This window comes from Meira miltonrushii (genome assembly GCF_003144205.1).
Source record: "Meira miltonrushii strain MCA 3882 unplaced genomic scaffold FA14scaffold_3, whole genome shotgun sequence".
NCBI classification, from domain to species: domain Eukaryota; kingdom Fungi; phylum Basidiomycota; class Exobasidiomycetes; order Exobasidiales; family Brachybasidiaceae; genus Meira; species Meira miltonrushii.
The window spans coordinates 966,295-985,091 of record NW_020289945.1 but is presented as its reverse complement, the minus strand read 5'-3'; the positions used below and the strand labels follow the sequence as shown (position 1 = coordinate 985,091).

At 43.2% G+C, this 18,797-nt stretch overlaps 10 protein-coding genes across 10 annotated transcripts; 5 read left to right on the top strand and 5 right to left on the bottom strand.

Annotated features, from left to right (window-relative positions):
• Positions 1-57: 57 nt before the first annotated feature.
• Positions 58-1,226, bottom strand: FA14DRAFT_190694 (uncharacterized protein; the record flags this gene model as incomplete). The annotated part of the gene is made up of 1 exon (XM_025501812.1): positions 58-1,226. One exon carries the CDS (start codon positions 1,224-1,226, stop codon positions 126-128), a length of 1,101 nt encoding a protein of 366 aa, XP_025353848.1. The 3' UTR covers positions 58-125.
• Positions 1,227-1,600: 374 nt separating this feature from the next.
• On the top strand, positions 1,601-1,963 carry FA14DRAFT_123481 (MAT1-domain-containing protein; the record flags this gene model as incomplete). Its single annotated transcript, XM_025496576.1, has 1 exon — positions 1,601-1,963. A coding segment is annotated over one exon (363 nt), but the record flags the coding sequence as incomplete, so codon positions are not given.
• A 759-nt stretch (positions 1,964-2,722) lies between these two features.
• FA14DRAFT_161344 (dolichyl-P-Man:Man(5)GlcNAc(2)-PP-dolichyl mannosyltransferase) lies at positions 2,723-4,275 on the bottom strand. Its single transcript, XM_025499073.1, has one exon. The coding sequence runs from the start codon at positions 4,218-4,220 to the stop codon at positions 2,787-2,789; it is 1,434 nt and encodes a 477-aa protein (XP_025353846.1). The 5' UTR covers positions 4,221-4,275; the 3' UTR covers positions 2,723-2,786.
• A 205-nt stretch (positions 4,276-4,480) lies between these two features.
• On the top strand, positions 4,481-7,605 carry FA14DRAFT_173335 (uncharacterized protein; the record flags this gene model as incomplete). The annotated part of the gene is made up of 3 exons (XM_025500473.1): positions 4,481-4,489; positions 4,555-4,975; positions 5,036-7,605. The coding sequence occupies 3 exons, from the start codon at positions 4,481-4,483 to the stop codon at positions 7,603-7,605; spliced, it is 3,000 nt and encodes a 999-aa protein (XP_025353845.1).
• Positions 7,606-7,691: 86 nt separating this feature from the next.
• FA14DRAFT_123773 (uncharacterized protein) lies at positions 7,692-8,261 on the bottom strand (the record flags this gene model as incomplete). Its single annotated transcript, XM_025496601.1, has 1 exon — positions 7,692-8,261. The coding sequence occupies one exon, from the start codon at positions 8,259-8,261 to the stop codon at positions 7,692-7,694; it is 570 nt and encodes a 189-aa protein (XP_025353844.1).
• A 795-nt stretch (positions 8,262-9,056) lies between these two features.
• FA14DRAFT_63225 (uncharacterized protein) lies at positions 9,057-11,190 on the top strand. Its single transcript, XM_025502597.1, has one exon. It carries the CDS (start codon positions 9,354-9,356, stop codon positions 11,109-11,111), a length of 1,758 nt encoding a protein of 585 aa, XP_025353843.1. The 5' UTR covers positions 9,057-9,353; the 3' UTR covers positions 11,112-11,190.
• Positions 11,191-11,489: 299 nt separating this feature from the next.
• On the top strand, positions 11,490-13,186 carry FA14DRAFT_161342 (putative zinc metallo-protease). The gene has a single exon (XM_025499072.1). The coding sequence runs from the start codon at positions 11,525-11,527 to the stop codon at positions 13,058-13,060; it is 1,536 nt and encodes a 511-aa protein (XP_025353842.1). The 5' UTR covers positions 11,490-11,524; the 3' UTR covers positions 13,061-13,186.
• Positions 13,087-14,906, bottom strand: FA14DRAFT_161341 (uncharacterized protein). The gene has a single exon (XM_025499071.1). The coding sequence runs from the start codon at positions 14,874-14,876 to the stop codon at positions 13,182-13,184; it is 1,695 nt and encodes a 564-aa protein (XP_025353841.1). The 5' UTR covers positions 14,877-14,906; the 3' UTR covers positions 13,087-13,181.
• A 145-nt stretch (positions 14,907-15,051) lies between these two features.
• On the bottom strand, positions 15,052-16,752 carry FA14DRAFT_190686 (TPT-domain-containing protein). Its single transcript, XM_025501811.1, has 2 exons — positions 16,082-16,752; positions 15,052-16,009 (listed from the first exon to the last, which is right to left on the bottom strand). Exons 1-2 carry the CDS (start codon positions 16,574-16,576, stop codon positions 15,446-15,448), a joined length of 1,059 nt encoding a protein of 352 aa, XP_025353840.1. The 5' UTR covers positions 16,577-16,752; the 3' UTR covers positions 15,052-15,445.
• Positions 16,753-17,597: 845 nt separating this feature from the next.
• Positions 17,598-18,752, top strand: FA14DRAFT_164948 (uncharacterized protein; the record flags this gene model as incomplete). The annotated part of the gene is made up of 1 exon (XM_025499921.1): positions 17,598-18,752. One exon carries the CDS (start codon positions 17,598-17,600, stop codon positions 18,750-18,752), a length of 1,155 nt encoding a protein of 384 aa, XP_025353839.1.
• Between the last annotated feature and the right edge of the window lie 45 nt (positions 18,753-18,797).

Sequence of the window (18,797 nt, the reverse complement as noted above, 5' to 3'; positions counted from 1 at the left end):
CAACCTCTTTTTATCACGCCATAATATTCACACATTGGGTGCACGCCGCTCTAAAGGCCATTCTGGATGAGAACAGAAATAAATTTGGAATGTCTAAATAGTACAATATGGAGAGGGGAACACATTCATCGCTTGGCAGCCAACATATTTCGCTTGAATCTGTTAATCTTTTGTTTTTCGGCCAATCTGCTCAATTGACTATCATCTAAATCGTTACCCAAACTAGAAACAGGAGCATATCTGAACGCATTTCCAGTAACCGATTCGGGAATACGTGCTCGTATACTTGCTTGACTGGCAGCTTGTGCTGCTGCTTTCTGACTTGCAAGGGTACGTTGCGAATTTCTCACAGTTCCATCAGCGTTGTATTCACGAATAGCCTGTTGTCTATCACGATAGGATGACGATCTTTTGAGGATCGGTCTTGACCATGATTCGATCAAACGCTCAGCAATTCTTCGAATGTTTTTATCAACGCCCTTCTTCTTCGTGTAGAACAACATCAACTTGCCCAAGCCACTCATCTTTAGACTGGTCGTATCGATGTACATCGTCTCTAAGAGTGGGAAGAATGCCCTTTGAATGTTGAGCGAAGGTAGTGATCTTGTGCCCTCCAATGGCTCTAGCCACTTGCATACAGCCTCCAGCAAGTTGTTATCGAGGATTGCCTGTTGATAATCAGTCTTTTGTAGTGTATCAACAGCTTCACGTAACATGCGAAGTTTTGCAGTAGCAGGAGAACCGTTCAGATTGGCATTTTGATCATCTTGTGCTGCTTTTAGCATCTTTTCACGCATGGCATTCACTTCGTCATCTGCCATTTGTTCTAGATCTGTTTCATCTGCTTTTTTCTTCTTTGGTCTCTTGGGTCCCTTTGCTGCAGCATCAATCCTTCTCATCATATCTGACCTTCTTCGTTCTTGATCTGTCATTGGTCTTCCACCGTCTTCACCTCCATCCACATCCAAATCATTATCGTTTGATCTCTTTTTCTTCTTTTTTGCTGGTGCGGATTGACTTGCTTCACCTTCTTCTCCGAATAGATCACCGTCGTCGTCTTCATCATTTTTGTATTCATCCGCTACATCATCGTCATTGTTCCCTTCTTTTAGCTGACGCTTACGTGGAACGATGGCCTCTTCTTCGTCTTCTGCCACTAAGTCATTCACTTTGACCTCTTCGTCTTCTGCGGCTGATATTGTTCCTGCTTGCTCTATTTCATCCATCTTGATCAGCTGTGATGGGAGTAGAAATTGAAGATGGAAGAAACCTTGGCGCTGTTTATTTTAACGCGTGAGTATGTGCGGGCGCACGGATATAAGAAACACTTTTTAACACACGACAGGTTCAGCATTCATTGTTGTGCTCAAACAACCATCATCTTCGCTCTCGGTCAAACGTAAAGATGTCGAGGAGAGGCTCACATACCTCGTCCTCTTCCACTAGAGGTGGCCGGCCAGGTGTATCGAGTGGAGTTCCCGGCAGAGCAAGACAGGACGGCACGAATGGCAGTATATCATCCAGCAATGGCGGCAATCAAGTAGTAGGAGGCAATACCTCTGCCAGTTCTTTACAACGTCAAACCGGTCCACGAATGCAAATGCCTGCCGATCCAAGCAGAAGGATTACCGATTTCAGTTCTCCGGAAGATCGATGTCCACAATGCAAAACAGACAGATATTTGAATCCAAAGCTACGTTTATTGGTCTCGCCTTGTTATCATAAAATGTGCGAATCATGTTTGGATCGGATCTTTTCGCTAGGTCCTGCGCCATGTCCGGAGTGCGGTCATGTTTGTAGAAAGTACGAGTTTGGCGTTCAAACATTCCAGGATTTGAGGGTAGAGAAAGAAGTTGATATTCGAAGAAGGGTTGGGAAATTGTTTAACAAACGGGAAGATGATTTTGATTCATTGAAAGCATACAATGATTACTTGGAAGAAGTGGAAGCGATTTTGTTCAATCTTATCAACGATATAGATGTACCAAACACAGAAGCGAGGATAGCAGCTTATCAAGCCTCGAACAAAGCATCTATCCAAGCCAATACCCGAAATTTAGCAGCTGAAGGAGAAGCACAGCGTGCTCGTGAAGAAGCAGAAAGGATTGTAAGAGCGGAAAGGGCGGCTAGGAGAAGGCAGCGAGAAGAACGCGATCGTATGGAACGTGAACAGGATGAACAAGATTTAGTGGAAGCATTGGCAGGACGGGGCAATGTGGATGTCGAAACTGTCTTGCACCGAAAACGTGAGAATGAAGAGAATCGGATTACACGTATGGAGAGGGAAGAAGCGCAAGAAGAAGAAGACGCACGAAGGCGAGAGATCATGCTCGGCAATTCTGCCGCTGCTGCTATTGCTGCTAAGAAGGGTAAAGGTGGTAATGTAAACGCAAAGGCTGATGATGGCTGGCCGGTAACTTTCACATCAGACATGCTCTTAGACTTTGAAGGGCCTTTGGCTACTCTGGATGATGGACGAGCCTTGTTTGACTTACGAAATGTGCCAGCTAATCTTGGTGGTATCTCAGCACCTACAGCGTCAAGTGGATATGAAGATCCTTGGATTACCATCATGCCGGACAAAGATGAAATAACTCGATTGCGAGCTGCTGGATATGACTGGAGTCTGGTTTGGGAAAGAGACATTCGTAGTACGAATATAGGGCTTGATATCCCTCCATTGCAGTAGAAATGAAACCGCATTTGTAAAATAGGCAAAAGCATATAGTATGTATCATAATCAATTAGCATTGTTTAAAAGTACAAAATGTGTGATGAGATAAGCTTTATTCTTCTTTTCGAAGAGAAGGTGATTCGTAACTCTGAAGCAAGGCTTTGGTGATAGCTTCTTCGTCTGGCCTCACTTCGTCCAATGTTTCGTCATCTTGTTTCGATCTCCAAAGGCCGAATAAGATGAGAATATGACTGACGAACAAAAGCATCGATGATTGTTTAGTTGACGGGTATGTATTCCATGCCAATTCGATCGCCAGTGGAAGGGCAATTTTGATTAGATTTGGCAAATTGGTCAAATAAACCAACAAAGGTATCTGTTGAGCGTACCATGAATAGAATTGATAGTGCAAACTTCTTGCGAATGTGATCCCGATCAAGTTGCATGTGAACAAAGCAGTTACAATGAATGGTCCACTTGGCTGTCGAATACGTGCTTCGGTTTGGGTCATGGTTGTGGTGGAAGGCGGTGCACTAAAGATGCGTATCCACCTCAAACCAGTCTTCCATATCCCGGTCCACCTTGTGAATAGCCAGAGTGCGATCGACAAGCCATGGAGTAAAAGCAACACTCGAGCAAAACCTTGACTCAAGAAGGTCTGCTCATCAAAGAAACGCCAATTTACAGTCCACTTGTACAAAAATGCACGAGAAAGATCGAAAGCCGAAGAGAGGTATGCTTGCGGATCATGCAGCAGGAATGGACTACCGATCAGGATTTGGATCAGAATCACTTTTGCTGCTTCCACCGCAGATCTCTGCAAACCCAAAGCACGAAGATAGATTGCCGCCATGGCAGGAGCATAAAGCAAAATGTTCATCTTTGTGCCTAGCGCTAAGCTGTACAGTATACTTGCTGCTCCCCAGTGTGCTTTTGTCATTGCCCAGATGGATCCATACATGATTGCAACTGCCCAACAATCATTGAACAAGCGTAAGACGTAAATCGAATGCAGTCGTTTGGACAGCAGTAGTGGAAACATGATGATTGGCGGGATTCGTGCAGATTTGTAGATTGCCATTGTCAAGAATTGGGTGACGATATACAGCCCTCCAAAGACGATCTGTGCAGGTACAAGCTTCTTTCCACCTTCTGATACGAATGATAAGAACGAATAGATGTACAGATGCATAGCCGGATACACGCATGGTCCTGTATCTCCACTGATTTTATCATATGTACGTTCACCCTTTTGATACACGTCAACTTGTTGCATATATGTCTGAAAGTCAATCTCTGTGAATCGAATGGCAACAGTAATGATTGTGACGAAAACTACTTCAGTCAATAGGCATATTGCAGCAAGAGTCCAATAATTGTACGGCGTCCAAAGAGAGCGCCAGAGTACCCTTTTAAGCCATGCGAATTGAAGTTCATCATCTTCGAGGGTATACTGTCGCTGAGTTGGAGTCACTGTTGGCGATGATGTACCTTGTCTAAGCCTTATAGCATCTCCTGATATAGCTTGCGCTCTTGCTGATGCCATGATGATGACATATGGATGATTGAAGCTTTGAGAAGATTGTCAATCTAAAAATAAGGCTTATAATGAACAAGACTGACTACGAGCCTAAAGAGAATTAAAGCGCGTTTTTATTCCATGCATCGAAACAAACAATCGAAAATAAGGGGCAAGCAGACAGGCACTAGAAGCAAGTTGCTGTTAACATTCCCATTTCCATTCTCCCCCTCCCCTTCTGCTGTAGTGCCCCCCTCCACCATGGGAAACGAGGGTGTGACGGCACAATGTCACTTGTGTGTCAGATTGATGTCAAAAGAAGCTGCTTAATTATTGTGAATGTATGCTGATCACCATCAAGACCCTCTTCATTCATCCTTCTCATATACCCTCGTGCAAGATGACATTGATCGATGCTCTTGCCGCTTTACAAGAAGGTGCAGTACCTACAAATGAACAAACATTAGCCTTCCTACAAAGAATACAAACAAGTCTTCCCGCAAAAGGTGATTTATCCAAACCGGGAAATCGATTAGTAAAAGAATTTGAAGGTTTTGTAAATTCTATAAAATTATTAATTCAAGATAAAAATGACGGTGAATATATTCAAGAATTCTTATGGAGAACAAAAGGAACGGCAGGTCAATTGGGCAAAAATGGATTAAAGTTTAGATGGGGTAAAGGCGCAAAGGATGGCTCAGAAGATGATGGTAAAAAGGGCAAGGGCCTCAAGGAAAAAACAATCGAAGCAGGAAAAGTTGTCAAGGATGATTCCATACAAGGTGAGTATATTGAGCGCAAATTCAATCGGATGTATCGCTAACTTCCTTCTTGTAATCCAGCCGGAAAACATCTTAGAACGTTGGTCAGACTAATGCTCGTCCAACCAGAACTTCGGCACATCTTCGGTGATCTTGGCTATGTGTTTGCAGAAGTAGTGGACAAGACTGCAGGGGAATCATTAGAAGATGCTCGTGATAAACTTGGTCAGGTAAAAAGTAGTACGGGAACGTTTCAAAATGTCGCTCAAAAAGCATTAGCACAAGCAAGATCTGCAAAAGCCACAACAAACACATCTCAGAATGGTGACCTTGTCGAACGCTTAACCACAGCTGCTTCTCTCTCGGAAGCTAAGGCTCAGCCCAATGGACAACCTAATGGAGTTCCCTCTATCGAACGAAATGTTGAGCTACCTAATATGGCATTGTTACGCGAGCAGCTCTCGGTAGCATTCAAGGATGGCAATATGAACCTTGATACCATAAAACAAGAGCTAGTGAACGGTAATACTATTCCCGCTTTGGAAGAGCTTCGTAAACAAGCTTTAGCTTCTGCTGCGACCTTGTCAAAAAGTCAAGATGATATGCAAAGGATGCGTGATCAAATCAAACAAGGTCAAATACCTCCTGAAGTGATGGAAGCTTTGCAAGAGAAGCAGGCTTTGAATGAAGGTGAGGCAAGTGCAAGCGCACCTCTAACAGTAACGGATATCGTTGATGCAGCACAAATGCTCGCGATTGCCAATTCACAAACTCACTTAAAACCATCCAGCGAAACAGTGAAACAGATGGTAAACAAGACCAGAAAAGACGCTGAAGAGAATCTAAAAGCAGCGTTCAATGAAGAAGTACAAGAACGTCTTCTTGCTCGAACGAAGAAGTTGATCGTAGACTGTCAGTCTACGCAAGATTACAAAGATGCATTGATTTGGTTCATCGAACGAATTGAAGCATTCTTTTCGCTCGTCCAACGACATGCAGAATTACCAAATTCTTCCTTAGATGAAGCATTGTCATATAATGCAGAGCCACTCCTTCAATTGTTGGAAAATTTCAACGGAAAAGAATCCGTTCGACCTATCCTTGAAGCAGCAAAAGTATTATCAAACGGCGCAAAAGAGGATCCTCAAATTCGTACTTTCTGGTTGGATGCAGATGCACACCTGAGAAGATGTTTGTTGGAAGAAGGATTCATTTTGACACCCGAAGCAGATGAAGGATTGCGCAAATTGATCGATCGTTTCAAGAACCTTGCCGTCACATATCGTCAAAAGATCTCGAGCTTTATTGAAGGGGTTGCATCATTCTTCAACTCGATCAGAAAAGATGCTCTGGTGATCAAGCTTCTCTCTGCTCTGAAATCCATCTTTGATGCTGTACGCAAAGATGGATGGAAACCTGGCGCTCTTTGGCATGATCTACGTCACAAGATCTTACCTCCCCTGTTCGAGAAATTCGGTGTGATTCCCGTTCCAAGGATCAAATATCTTCATCCAGATTTCGATTTAGTGATTGAGAATATCGCACTTGAACTTTCAACACTTTTGCCAGACACGTTGGACATGCGATTGACGAATGACGTTCATTTCGATTTCCGACAATTGAAAGATTCAAATCATTCACACAGTTTCAAAATCAAGATCAAAGGAATGTCACTAAGGGTGTACAAGCTTGCATTTGCCGTTACTTCTCGTTTGGGTTTCACATTCCACGATAAAGGTATTGCAGACCTTTTGATCAAGAATTTCGGTTTGAGTATTTATATCGATGTTCCTAAAGATCCTGGACCGCATTATTTCACCGTACGCAAAGTCAAGGCAAAATTGGGATCTTTACATCTTAAAGTGTATGAAAGCAATCATCGATTCTTGCATTTCATGGCGGATAAACTGGCGAACAGCTATTTGACAAAACGGATCTTACGGCATTTTATCGCAGAAGGTATCACATTAGGATTGAAACAATTAGACGTTTATTTGATGACATTACGTTTAGATCGTGATGGTAAGAAAGGAGATGTGAAATTGGAAGACATCAAACGACAAATGGCGGAATTACGTGATTTATTGAAAAAGTATCATGAACAAGCAGGTACGATTGAAATTGATTTCACACGTGAAGAAAACGTTACTGGAATGACGTTAAGCGATCGTGCAAAAGCGGCAGGCAAGAGTATCGAAAATAGTCATGCTGTCAAATGGGTGAAAAAGCAAGTTGATGAAACTGGACGTAAGGAAATTATTCGGAATGAATGGAGAAGTAATGCTTTCGATCTTGATGGCATGGATACCATCAAACCTGCACCGGAAGTGCAACCTGCTCAAGGTGATAGCACCGCACAAGACACAGAGAATGTCGCTGCACCTGTTGATGATGAAGTGCACGAATCGGTGGAGGCCGCAGTCATTCGCGGTAAGCCAGAAGGCCCAACGGATGAAAGGGTGGTTGATAAAGCAGAGCAGGAACTAAAGGAAGCAGAAGCAGAAGAACGATCGGAACGACAGGAAGTTCAAAGTCCGGAAGGCATGTCATCAAAGATTGGAAAGCAGGTAGTGTCTCAATCAGATGACCGAAGCAAGCAGGCTGAACAGTTGGAGAAAGTTGTCGATGATCACGTTGATCCGTCATCATAAGAAATGGACTATTTAATGGATACCCACACTATGTTTTTTGATTGCTTGATTATTTATTTCATTATTACACAAATAAAGTTATGAGATTATGCGTCTGGAACATTGTCTGTTCCAGCTTGGTTTACCACACCGCCAGCATAAGCACCTGTTCCACTTTCGGTACCCATCGAGCGAGCTGCGGTATCAAGGATTTCCTCAGGACGACGGTTTCCTGTTGAAGTGATTGAATCTTGATTTGCTTGTGGGTTATGGTTTGCAGTTCCGGCAGAATTACGAGCGATTGCGCCCAAATCACGTTGACCTGATTGCCAAGCATCATTTTTGCCTTGTTGATTTTCTTGACGTTCTGCATCTGAAGGTCCTTGACCGTAACCTTTTTCAGCACCGTTCAATTGACCAATTCCAGTGCCTGTTGCACCATAACCTGGTTCTTGTGGTCTTGTGGTTGAGGGAAATTGATCACCTTCGCTTAAAGCAGTTTGACGTTCACGTCTTGCGTCTGCTTCACCTCCCATTTCGTTACCTAAAGCCGAAGCTCCATCAGGACGACTTGCACCATCTTTGTTTGGTCCAGAGCTACCGCCTGGGTTCATACGAGAATGACGTTGCTTATCAGCAGCAGCGAGAGAAGTTGGAGTTTGTTCTGCGAGAGTCATCTTGTTGTTGTTATTGATAGATAATGATGGAAAGAAGGATAGATTTGATATTGCTCGAATTAAGCTATATAACCTCCATCTGTTCATAATATAATTCTTCCAAGCGATTCTATCGAATGACCCTTCTGGTTACTATGGTCGTGTGTGTGTTTGTGTGGTCTAGCGTACAATTATTGAATAAGATTTTAAAATTCTCCACTTTGGCTCTCCTCCCACGCCCTACTGCCCCTCCACAACTTTTTATAAAGATGACAATGAAGCAAATTGATGAACCCTTTTACGCTATATTGCATCTCAAATCTTATGGGAATCCGGAAAGGCATAAAGGGAATATCACATAACCTCACAGATCAACTGACGAACAGTAAAAGGTTTGAATCGGCTACTGCAATGAGAGTGCAAATCATCGAGCTCATCTTCTAAGGGGGTTGCATAAACTTATGCTGTCATTTAGGCTTTTGTATCGTTTAGCATCTGTCGTATGGATAAGTCTGCAGCCTTTCTGATCAGCAAGATTGAACATAGAAGATTTCACTCAATCTCGGCTCTGATTTCGGTGGAATGATGGTATTAGCGAGTTCTACTAGAGGTGTTCCTGATTGAGTACCTTTAATGACACTATAGAACATTTTGCAAGGCTTGCATGACAAGGTTGGAAAGTGAGATACTTATATAAAGAATATAAGGGATGATATAAGACAAAGTCTGGTTCGGAGAAAGCCGCAATAAACTTGAATGGTGATATATATCTGATAGCGTGAGTACTGTATTATTTTAGCTTAGTTTGATCAGTGATTGTGATTGTGTGATTGTCGTGATTATGCCCGAGGCCGTCTGTAACTTACGCCTTTCAGGTGGCGGGGAAGGAAATGTGGAGGCACTTTAGCACTGTAAAGCTTAAAATTCCTCTTATCGCGCTTTAGGAGATTTTGAATTTCCCCTCTTGAAGGAGTTACTCCGCTCAACGAACTCCTTAAGGGCTGAATCTGACCAGCAATGCAACGGGACACCCCTTCTCAAACAAATCCAATGAAAAACCTTTCTTGAAGCTGAAGATCAAACGATCATCTCTAGCCAAACTTCATCGCTCTCATGTCGAGATCAAGACCGGAAGAAATTCAACCTGAACATACCCCACACAAAAGTGCAGGTACTTGGATCATAAAAGATTGCATTGATGCTTTGATACATGCTGTTCATGTCGTGGCAGAATCAATTGCTTTGCTCTTGGGCATGCATTTTATGCTCATCTTACATCTCGTTCATCTAGTCGCAAGTACTTCAATTCAAGGTGCAAGCGATACAGGCACCGAACAACAAAATAGACAAGATACCAATACAGAACCACAAAATCGACGCAATAGAATCAGAAGACCGGAATTGAATCGTGCAAATAGAAGATTGACCTTCGAAGCAGGTGCATCATTGCATCTACCAGCATTAGGACCAAGGCCGATACACGAAACAGTTCCTCCAATCCGTCAACCGTTACTACACAAAATCTTGGCATCGATCGACGAATTTTGCAGTGCATATATCGACCCTTGCTGTGTAAAGATTCAAAAGATGGCCAACATCTTTGAGCAGAAGGGCGGTTATGCCGGCAGGGTATTCTCAAGCCTTCGTCGGTCAGAATTGAAACTCAGTCCATCAAATCTCGACAAGCTTCCACCAGAGATTGTCACACACATTCTCTTACTTGCTGCAACGCCAAACACTCCACAAGCAATACCGACAAAGATTGCCCTTCTCTCTAAAAGATATCATCGAATGATCACTTCGCGGTTATACGCAAACGTGCATTTATCCAATCCTACCGTGTTTAGACGATTTCGGATGACGCTTGCTGTACACAATCCATCATTAGGTCAACATGTACGATCTCTGGCAGTTGCGTCAAAGGAGTTTGATTCAGACGGATATATGCCGGATCAAGTAGCCGAACATGTTACATTGGGTATCGGAATCGAACAAATTCTGTTGGCCTCGCCTAATCTGCAACATTTGTTCTTGGATCTGTTTTCGTTGGCTTCATTGTTCAACGGGACAGCATCAAGATTAGAAAAAGGTGCATTACCAATCTCGCTAAACACAGAATTTAGCTTACCGCAATATCTCACCTTGCCAACATTTGCAAATCTCAAGCACGTTGAATTGACTGTTTTTGGATTGGATAACAATGCAGTAGAATGGTTCCGTCAAGTATTACCCCGGTTACAAAGTCTCACGATTAGATGGGTCACTCGCCGTCATGGTGGAGTAGCTCTAGGAAGTGTATCTGAAGAAGACGATTGGGATGTAGATGATGATTCCGATCTAAGCAATGATGAACGTACCGATTGGCAAGAAGGCGGGAAACGTCATGGCGACTTTATGATGTTTGTAGAAGCGATCGATTTACTGAGACGATGGCCGTATCACAATGGTCAAAGGGAAGGTCAACAGCTCAAAGCGGTAAGCGTGCTCGCATGGCCAAAGGCATATCGCGAATTGAAGAAGCATTACTCAAAGACAAAGGATGTATATGTAGAAGGGGAAGAGAGTATATGGGACACAAGCGGTAATGAGCGTATGTGGAACAAGAGCCTTCCGTCGGGGATGCATTACGATGTGGAAGATGAGACAAATAATGACTCCGTACCATCTACTCCAGGTTATTTCGATCAAGATCGTCAACCTTTTGAGCAATTCACCACACCCTCATCCATTCAGACTCCAATCACGCCGAACGCATCTTTGCAACCTGCAAGATTGCGTATTGGCAAAGATCATTCCTTTTCGTCTGGTCCTAGAAGAGGTCCATTGAATGATTGGACGTATAAACAACAAGTCAAAGCCTGGTCATCATAAAGTTTTGTATTTTCTTATCGTTTTAGGTTTCTTTCTGTAGCATAGATTTCTTGAATAATATAAAGATTTTGTGTCTCATCCTTTGATGGTCGTGTGAAGAAAGATGCTTGACACCGTTCTGATATGGTACATGTAATTGTATACAATGTGAGCTTTATTTGGAGAAAGAACGTAGATATGATGAAGACAAGGAGAAGGAGGCTTATATAAGCACTGCGCCTTCATTCTTTAACTTTTACGCTAGCCATCTGCGGACAAAAGCCTCCACGCATTCAGGGCGTAAGAAGAGGGAGAAACGCGTACGCCTTAATTTCAATGGCCGCGAAGATTGTCAGGCGTGTGTGTGTATGTCTTGTGCCATTCAACAGCATTGATCACCTTCCTTCCCCTTTTTACGCATACCATCATTCAAGATGACATTCTCACCTATAATACAAATACAGTCAACCTTTGCACACGTTGCAAAAGCTTTGGACGATGATGCGATTCCATGGATGACATTAATTCAAGTTTTGTTGGTCGTCGTTTTATCGTTTGAAGTGTTGGTCTCTTTGTTACAATTAAGGACGTATAGCGAACCTGCTCCTCCAGCAACACTCAAGCCACATGTTACACAAGAGACATATGAGAAAAGTCGTGTTTATGGTCGTGATAAGCTGCAATTCTCAATCTTCAGCTTGATCTATGAATGGGCTTTAAGTGCAGCTTTGCTACATGCTTTCGCATATGCACGTATTTGGTCAGCAGCAGGTGTGGTGATGGCAAGATTGGGCTACACAACTGATTCGGAAGTTGTACATTCTCTACTTTTCCTCTTGCTGTCACAACCGGTCACCTCAATTCCTCTTCTACCTCTTTCGCTATACAAAAACTTCGTCATTGAAGAGAGACATGGATTCAACAAGATGACCTTAAAGACGTTCTTCTTGGACGGAGTCAAGGGATGGGCAGTTGGTGTCGTAGTTGCCGGTCCTTTCATGGCAGGACTAATCAAATTGATTCGATGGGCAGGAGATAGCTTTGTCGCATACGTGGTCGTATTTTTGTTCGTATTCCAGTTGGTTGCCATGACCCTTTATCCAACTTTGATTCAACCTCTGTTCAACAAGTTGACTCCCTTGGAAGATGGACCTCTGAAAGATCGTGTAGTGGCACTCGCTACTCAGCTCAATTTCCCACTCAAGTCCATTTACGTCATCGATGGTAGCAAGCGATCTGCACACAGTAACGCTTACTTTTACGGAGTCTTGCCAGGTGGATCCAAGCATATTGTCATCTATGACACTTTGATCGAAAAGAGTACACCGGCCGAAATTGAAGCAGTCTTGGCACACGAACTAGGTCATTGGGCACATTCGGATACCAGCAAGCTTATGGGATTGAGTCAAGTTCAGATCAGTATCACAATGAGTCTATTCACGTTGTTCATTCACAATGCTTCCTTATTCCGTGCTTTCGGCTTACGCTATGCACCTTTGACAGCATCTGCTTCCACAAAGATCTCCAGTCTCAAATCTGCCTTACTTCCGCTCTCTTCTCAAGTCAAAACTCCATTCGCTGCGCCTTTGAACCCTTTCTCAGTTTCGGTTGGCTATCTGCCCATCGTTGTTGGATTGGAATTATTCCAGCTCGTCTTGCATCCTCTTGATTCTTTGGTCAAATTTTCCATCAATGCTGCCATCAGACGAATGGAATATGCCGCTGATCGATTTGCTGCTCAACAGCCACGTGCTCCTGAATTGATCGGAGGATCGGGAAAGCATAAAGCAGAAGATGTTGCACTCAACGAACCTTATACGACCTTATTGGGAAAAGCATTGATCAAATTGCACATCCAAAATTTGTCTACAATGCACCATGATGCTCTTTACAGCGCTTATCATTACAGTCACCCAACGTTGACCGAACGATTAGATGAATTGGAAAAGCTCAAATCCAAATCGAAATGAAACAAGTAATGTGACTTCCAAAAAATTGTCTTTGTATAGATTGATATTGTAAGAATTGTATAATTTGTACAGATGCTCTCCGAGGTAATCAGCCTTTAATGATATAAATACAATTGCACAGTCAAAACATTCTACGACGTTTTCCATTTGCACTAACTCCAGCTCCAGGATTGGGTGTTCCAGGCGCAAAGCGACCGGGTACTTCACGTTCTTCACGATACCTTCTCAAAGCTTCGGTGAGATGATCGGGTCGTAAAGATTGACGTTGATTGGGTTGGGAAGTGCCATTGGCGGAAGCGGTTAAACGTTCTTGTCGAACTTCTCTTGCTTTTTCTACAATTTGACCGACGAATACTTTTCCCACACCGGCAATAAGAGTGACGATTTGCGGTGTGACAGTTTGTCTGGTGAGGTGTTGTAGTAATCGCTTAACAAATCTCTTGTCCAAGAAATGTCTTCTAAAAGCAGCATAGCGATCTTGTTGTTCTTCCGTCATTGCTTTCATCAAAGGACCCATGTTGATCGCACGCTTCTTTTGAATGGCTTCTTGTAAATCCATCTCATCTTCTTCTAATCCCAAGTCGAAGCCTTCTTCGTCATCCTCATCCTCCTCTTCGTCAATCTCTGCTGCTCCTTCCTCTCCATCTTCATCGCCTTCGATACGATCACCCATGATACCATCATCCGGTGCTACCGTACCATTCTCCTGACCCGGAACAACGGAAGCTGTTGCCCTTCCACTCGTAGCTCTGCTTCCACGACTGGTGGCCGTTCCTCTTCGTCTGCCACCTCCTCTTCCTCTACCTACCCCTCTGCCGGCTTTAGCACCTCGTTTTGTGGGTGTGGATTCGCCTGTACCAGGTGCAAGAGAACCAGCTCTTGAGAACTCATCATCTTGCATAGATATATCGCCCGAAATACCTGACAAACCATCTGCCTGACTTGTTCTTCGGCTATGTGCAGCACTCAAGCCACCTCTTCCACGCCCGCCTCTACCTCTGCCTGTTCCTCCTCTGCCACGACTGCTATTTGCAGGTCTTCCATCGGTACCATTCATTGACTCGTTCTCGCCAGTAGCTGATTGTGGTGTGCCAACGGCAGGACTGGATGCATTTTCTGCACCTTCAGGTCCGATCGATTTACGTTTACGTGGTTTGGTCTGTTTAGGTTGTTCATTCGGATCTTTTGGTTTCTTTGTTTGTTTCTTTGGTGCTTTGGAATCCGTACTGCTTTCATCGATTGCATTTCCGGGTTGCTGATCTTGTTCTTGTGTGTTGCTACCTTCTGTTGCTTTTAGCTTTGGCTTTTTGGGTGCTCTTGGCTTTCCGCTTCCTTTTGAGGTATTCTGCTTTGTGGCATTCTCTCCTACTCCTGCTAGAGGTGTGCTCGTTCCGCTCACACCTGCCGATCCATCCGTCACAGCTGGCGTTGTCATATACATTGGTGATTGAAATCCACTCGATTGGCCCGAAAAGTCTAAAGCTGGATTGTGCCTTTGTTGTTGCTGTTGTTGTGATGGAGGCGCTAAATAATTTGAATTGTTCATCATATTCTGTTGGATTGCCATGCCTCCTCCCATATCACCAAAATCTATTGGCGTATGAATAGCAGAAAATGCAGAAATATCGGATGTATTCGAGGCTGGCGGCTGTTGTTGCTGTTGAGAGGTAGAAGGTATAGATCCGAACGACATCGGATTAGAAGAATAATTAGGCATGAAACCCATTTGTGGTTGACTCCCATCTTGTTGTTGTCCGTAATACTGCTGCTGCTGTTGATCCTGTGAAGGCATCGAAGATTGATCAGAACCAGACATGATTGCAGCTACCAGTCTGTTCGTTGTAAGATGGGAGTAAGAAAGGCAATCGCTTCTTATTCCAAAAAGCAACAGACGGCCTTAGCTTAATTTAGGCCTTACGCCGGCGCGTTTTCATACACTTCACTGAGTTGATTGCAATCAATTGCATTCAATCAGGCCAAACCAGTGAATTATTTGACGATATTGATTTCGAGCTCAATCGAGTTGAGCATTATGTGTATACGTTTAAAGAAGAAAGAAAGTACAATCGTCACATTATGTGGAAGAATACATACAGCGTTTTCAAATCCAGTTGATTGAGTTTGGAAAAGGTTGTGAGGAGAGGAAGTTTGAGGCAAAGGAGTCTATGAGATTCAATTAATGAGTTGCAAAAGAAGTGAAAGATATTGAGGGCGATAAGGGGGTGTGTTGATTGTCGAGATTGATGAAAGGCAAAGTATACCAGATTTATTTCGTCCTTTACGCTACAGAAGCCGGCAATGTGAATCGACAAAGAGTTGATGCTTTGAGCCACGTTCTGTCGACATAATCTCGAGATACACTGAAAGATTTGTTCATCTCTCTGCTTAACCCTTGAGCTTGAACAAAACCAATCCACCCAAAGCGATTGCATATCCAAACACTTGCAGAGCGGTAATTGAAGATCCAAAGATGATCACACTACCAACGATCAGTAGGATATCTTTAATGACACCAGAAAGTGTCAAGACAAGCGAAGATGCAGCACCGATCAAGAAGACGGCAGTGATGTTTAGACCGAAAGCGACACCTGCATTCGTTAGGAGGATAAAAGGACCCAATCGGTACAATTCCAAAAATGGTTCTAATCCTTCGGTGAAGATCAAAAGAACAAAGTTGATTGCTGCACAAACGGGTGCAAAGTAATAAAGACTGACCAAAGGATCCATCTTTAATCCTTGCAATAAAACTTGTACCATCACCAATCTTGATGATTCAAATGCGATTGCTAAAACTTGTGCAACGAAACCGACCAAAACGAAATCAACCTCACCATACGAAGCAGTTGCTACACCGAATGAGATCAGGCAAACGATCGAAATAAGAGTACCGGAGGGTTGTTTCAAACCGAATGCGAAAGAAATGAACAACACTGCAACAGGCATGAAGGCCTAGGAAGGAAAAAGAGCGGAACAAGTCAGTCTTTGTATCAGATCATTCACGTATCTCGGTATAGTACTCACCTTCAACATTTGAATGAAGCTGACACTCAAGTACAAGTAAGCAGCGTTAGAAGTGACCAAAGAAGCGGAGAAAAGGGCACCGATTGGCAAGATGTTGCGGTACCATCTTTCAGGTGTGACCTCTACGTTTGCTAAACCATCCAAGAGATGAGTGTATCTTGCAAGAACACGGGTACCGACAGTTGAGAAAGCCATGTGGAAGGTAGTGAGGAAGACTGGGAAACGGAAGTTTAATCCGGTTGTGTTGTCCAAGATGTACTTGTTGTACACGATCACAGTTGAGCTCATTGCGATCCAAATGCAAATGATGATTGCAGGATGAATTTTACGTTCAGGTGATTGTGCTTTGTTATTTCCGCCGGGTAGTAGACCATTTTGTGAACCGTTATTGTGAGTGGCTTGATGAGCGTTTGGAGATGCATGACCTGAGATAGGATCATGTTTATCATCCACAGCCAAAGATTGCATTGGCAAAGAGGTATGTTCCTTCGACATCTTGTATGGAAGTTGCTTTTAGCTATTGCTTAGAATGGTATTTGAAGGATGATGGTGTAATTGTGAAATGTGAACGTGAATGGTTTCGTATTTAGAAAAGTTTCAAATGTTCACATTCAACAATCGGTACAGAAATTCTGGGAATACTTGCCTGCTTTACGAACCGCCGCTAAAAGATCAAATAAAAACAAAAATGCTGTCAATAAAAAAAGTTGTCAAATGCACCCATTCCCATGCAGCAGATTGATTGATTAAAAAAACGACAGTGCTGTCGTGCTTATGAAATACATACAAAAAAGTGTTACATGCATGCCGGGACAGCTTTTCGACCGAATGAATTTTGAATTTGCAAAGCCAAAATATTATAAAAATAAAAATTGTAAGCCTCGTTTGTTTCACCTTCAAAATACGCGTCTCATAGCTGGACATCACCCAACTTTGAAAAAAGAAACTCTGTTTACGCTTGCGTTGCGCTGCGCACGCACACGCATCGATCAACTTGCAGGGCGGGCAGGGCGTGCTTGCTTATCTGTACATACACAGATTTATATAATCAATCACCCTTCAGTCTAATATGATACGCGGACTTATTCCATACTTTTTTGGCTCCGCTAACCGCTTGCTTGGCTGGACGGTTGGCTGGAAGAAGGTACTACTGTAACACCCTTTCAAGACAACATAGTGATGATGTGCCTTAATAAGCGCGATTTGAACTAGAAAGGGAAGATGTGGAGAAATGATGGCCCTTTTACCGATTGAATCTCGGAAGGGAAAAGAAATCAAGAGATACTAAGAGTGAACTTAAATGTGGGTGGGATGTGCCAAGATTGAATCAGATCGAAAGAAAGATAAATGCACCTTCCTATCATCTTAACCATCAGGAAAAAGGATATCCGTCCTTACCTTGAAAACTACAGCATTTAGTCTTGCCATCATGATCGGACCTGTTGCAAGTCGTAGGGCTGGCTTGTTGGTCAACACTTCCAGAACCATGTGGAGCGCTCGTTCCGGTGCAGTAACGATGCCAAAGATTGCAGCTTTAACAAAAACAAATACAGTACAACATCGTATGCTTTATACTTCTCCAATCATTCGTGCTGCAAATCCACAATCCGGTAAACCTGCTTCGGATAACCTAGGTCATATGGTTAAAAATGTAAAAGAAGAAGCAAAAGGTGTAGGAGCTTCAATCGGTTCAGCCGTTGCAGGAACTTCTTCTACTTCTTCTTCTGACCCTGCTAATGATTCACAAGCAAAAGAAGCCGGTCAAACAAACGAACTCGTTTCCGATGCAAAAACGATCGTTGGTGAAATGGTACAAAGGGTTCCAAGACCAGCTTTGCTTTGGGGTGCAGCAGGTATTGTACCTTACGTTAGTACAGCAGGTGCTTCCGTTTATCTTGCTCGTCAAGCACAATTGGTCGCTCAAGGTTTAGATTCTCATATTGATTTCGAAACTGCTTCTGCATTATTGCTTCATGCCGAGAACGTTCAAATCACCTTTGGTGCTGTTTTGCTATCATTCTTGGGTGCAATTCATTGGGGGTTCGAATTCGCAAAATTTGGTGGAGCGGTTGGAAATCGAAGATACTTTTTGGGATTAGTTCCAGTCATGGTTGCCTGGCCAACATTGATGCTCACACCCCAATTAGCCTTAGTGGGTCAATGGGCAGGTTTCGTTTTGACTTGGTTTATTGACTTACGTGCAACTTCACAAGGATGGGCACCAAAATGGTATTCTTCTTACCGTTTCGGTCTTTCACTTGCCGTTGGTGTTTCGATCATTGCCACTTTGGCCGGAACGAATTATTATGATGCTGATAACTCTCGTTCTTCTGCACGTGGTATCGGTCGTAGATTATCAAAAGTGAAAGCTGAAGCTTCAGAAAATACTGAAGATATGGTCAAACGTATTGCCGCAGGCGATCAAGGTACTCCTGTTCATCAAGAAAAGGTGGGCGGAGATGTTCAAGCGGAACATACAGGCGCACAAGGAGATAGCTTTGTAAAGATTCGTAACCCAAAACGTGAAGAAGAAGAGCGCAAGAAGAAGGAAGAAGAGGAAAAGAAGAAGAAGGAAGAGGAGGAAAAGAAGAAGAAGGAAGAAAAGGAAGGAGGCGAAGAGAAGAAGGAGGAAAAGGAAGGAGGTGAAGAGAAGAAAGACGACAAAGAATAATCAATCAAACATGGAACGCACTGTATGTGGATCATTATGATAATG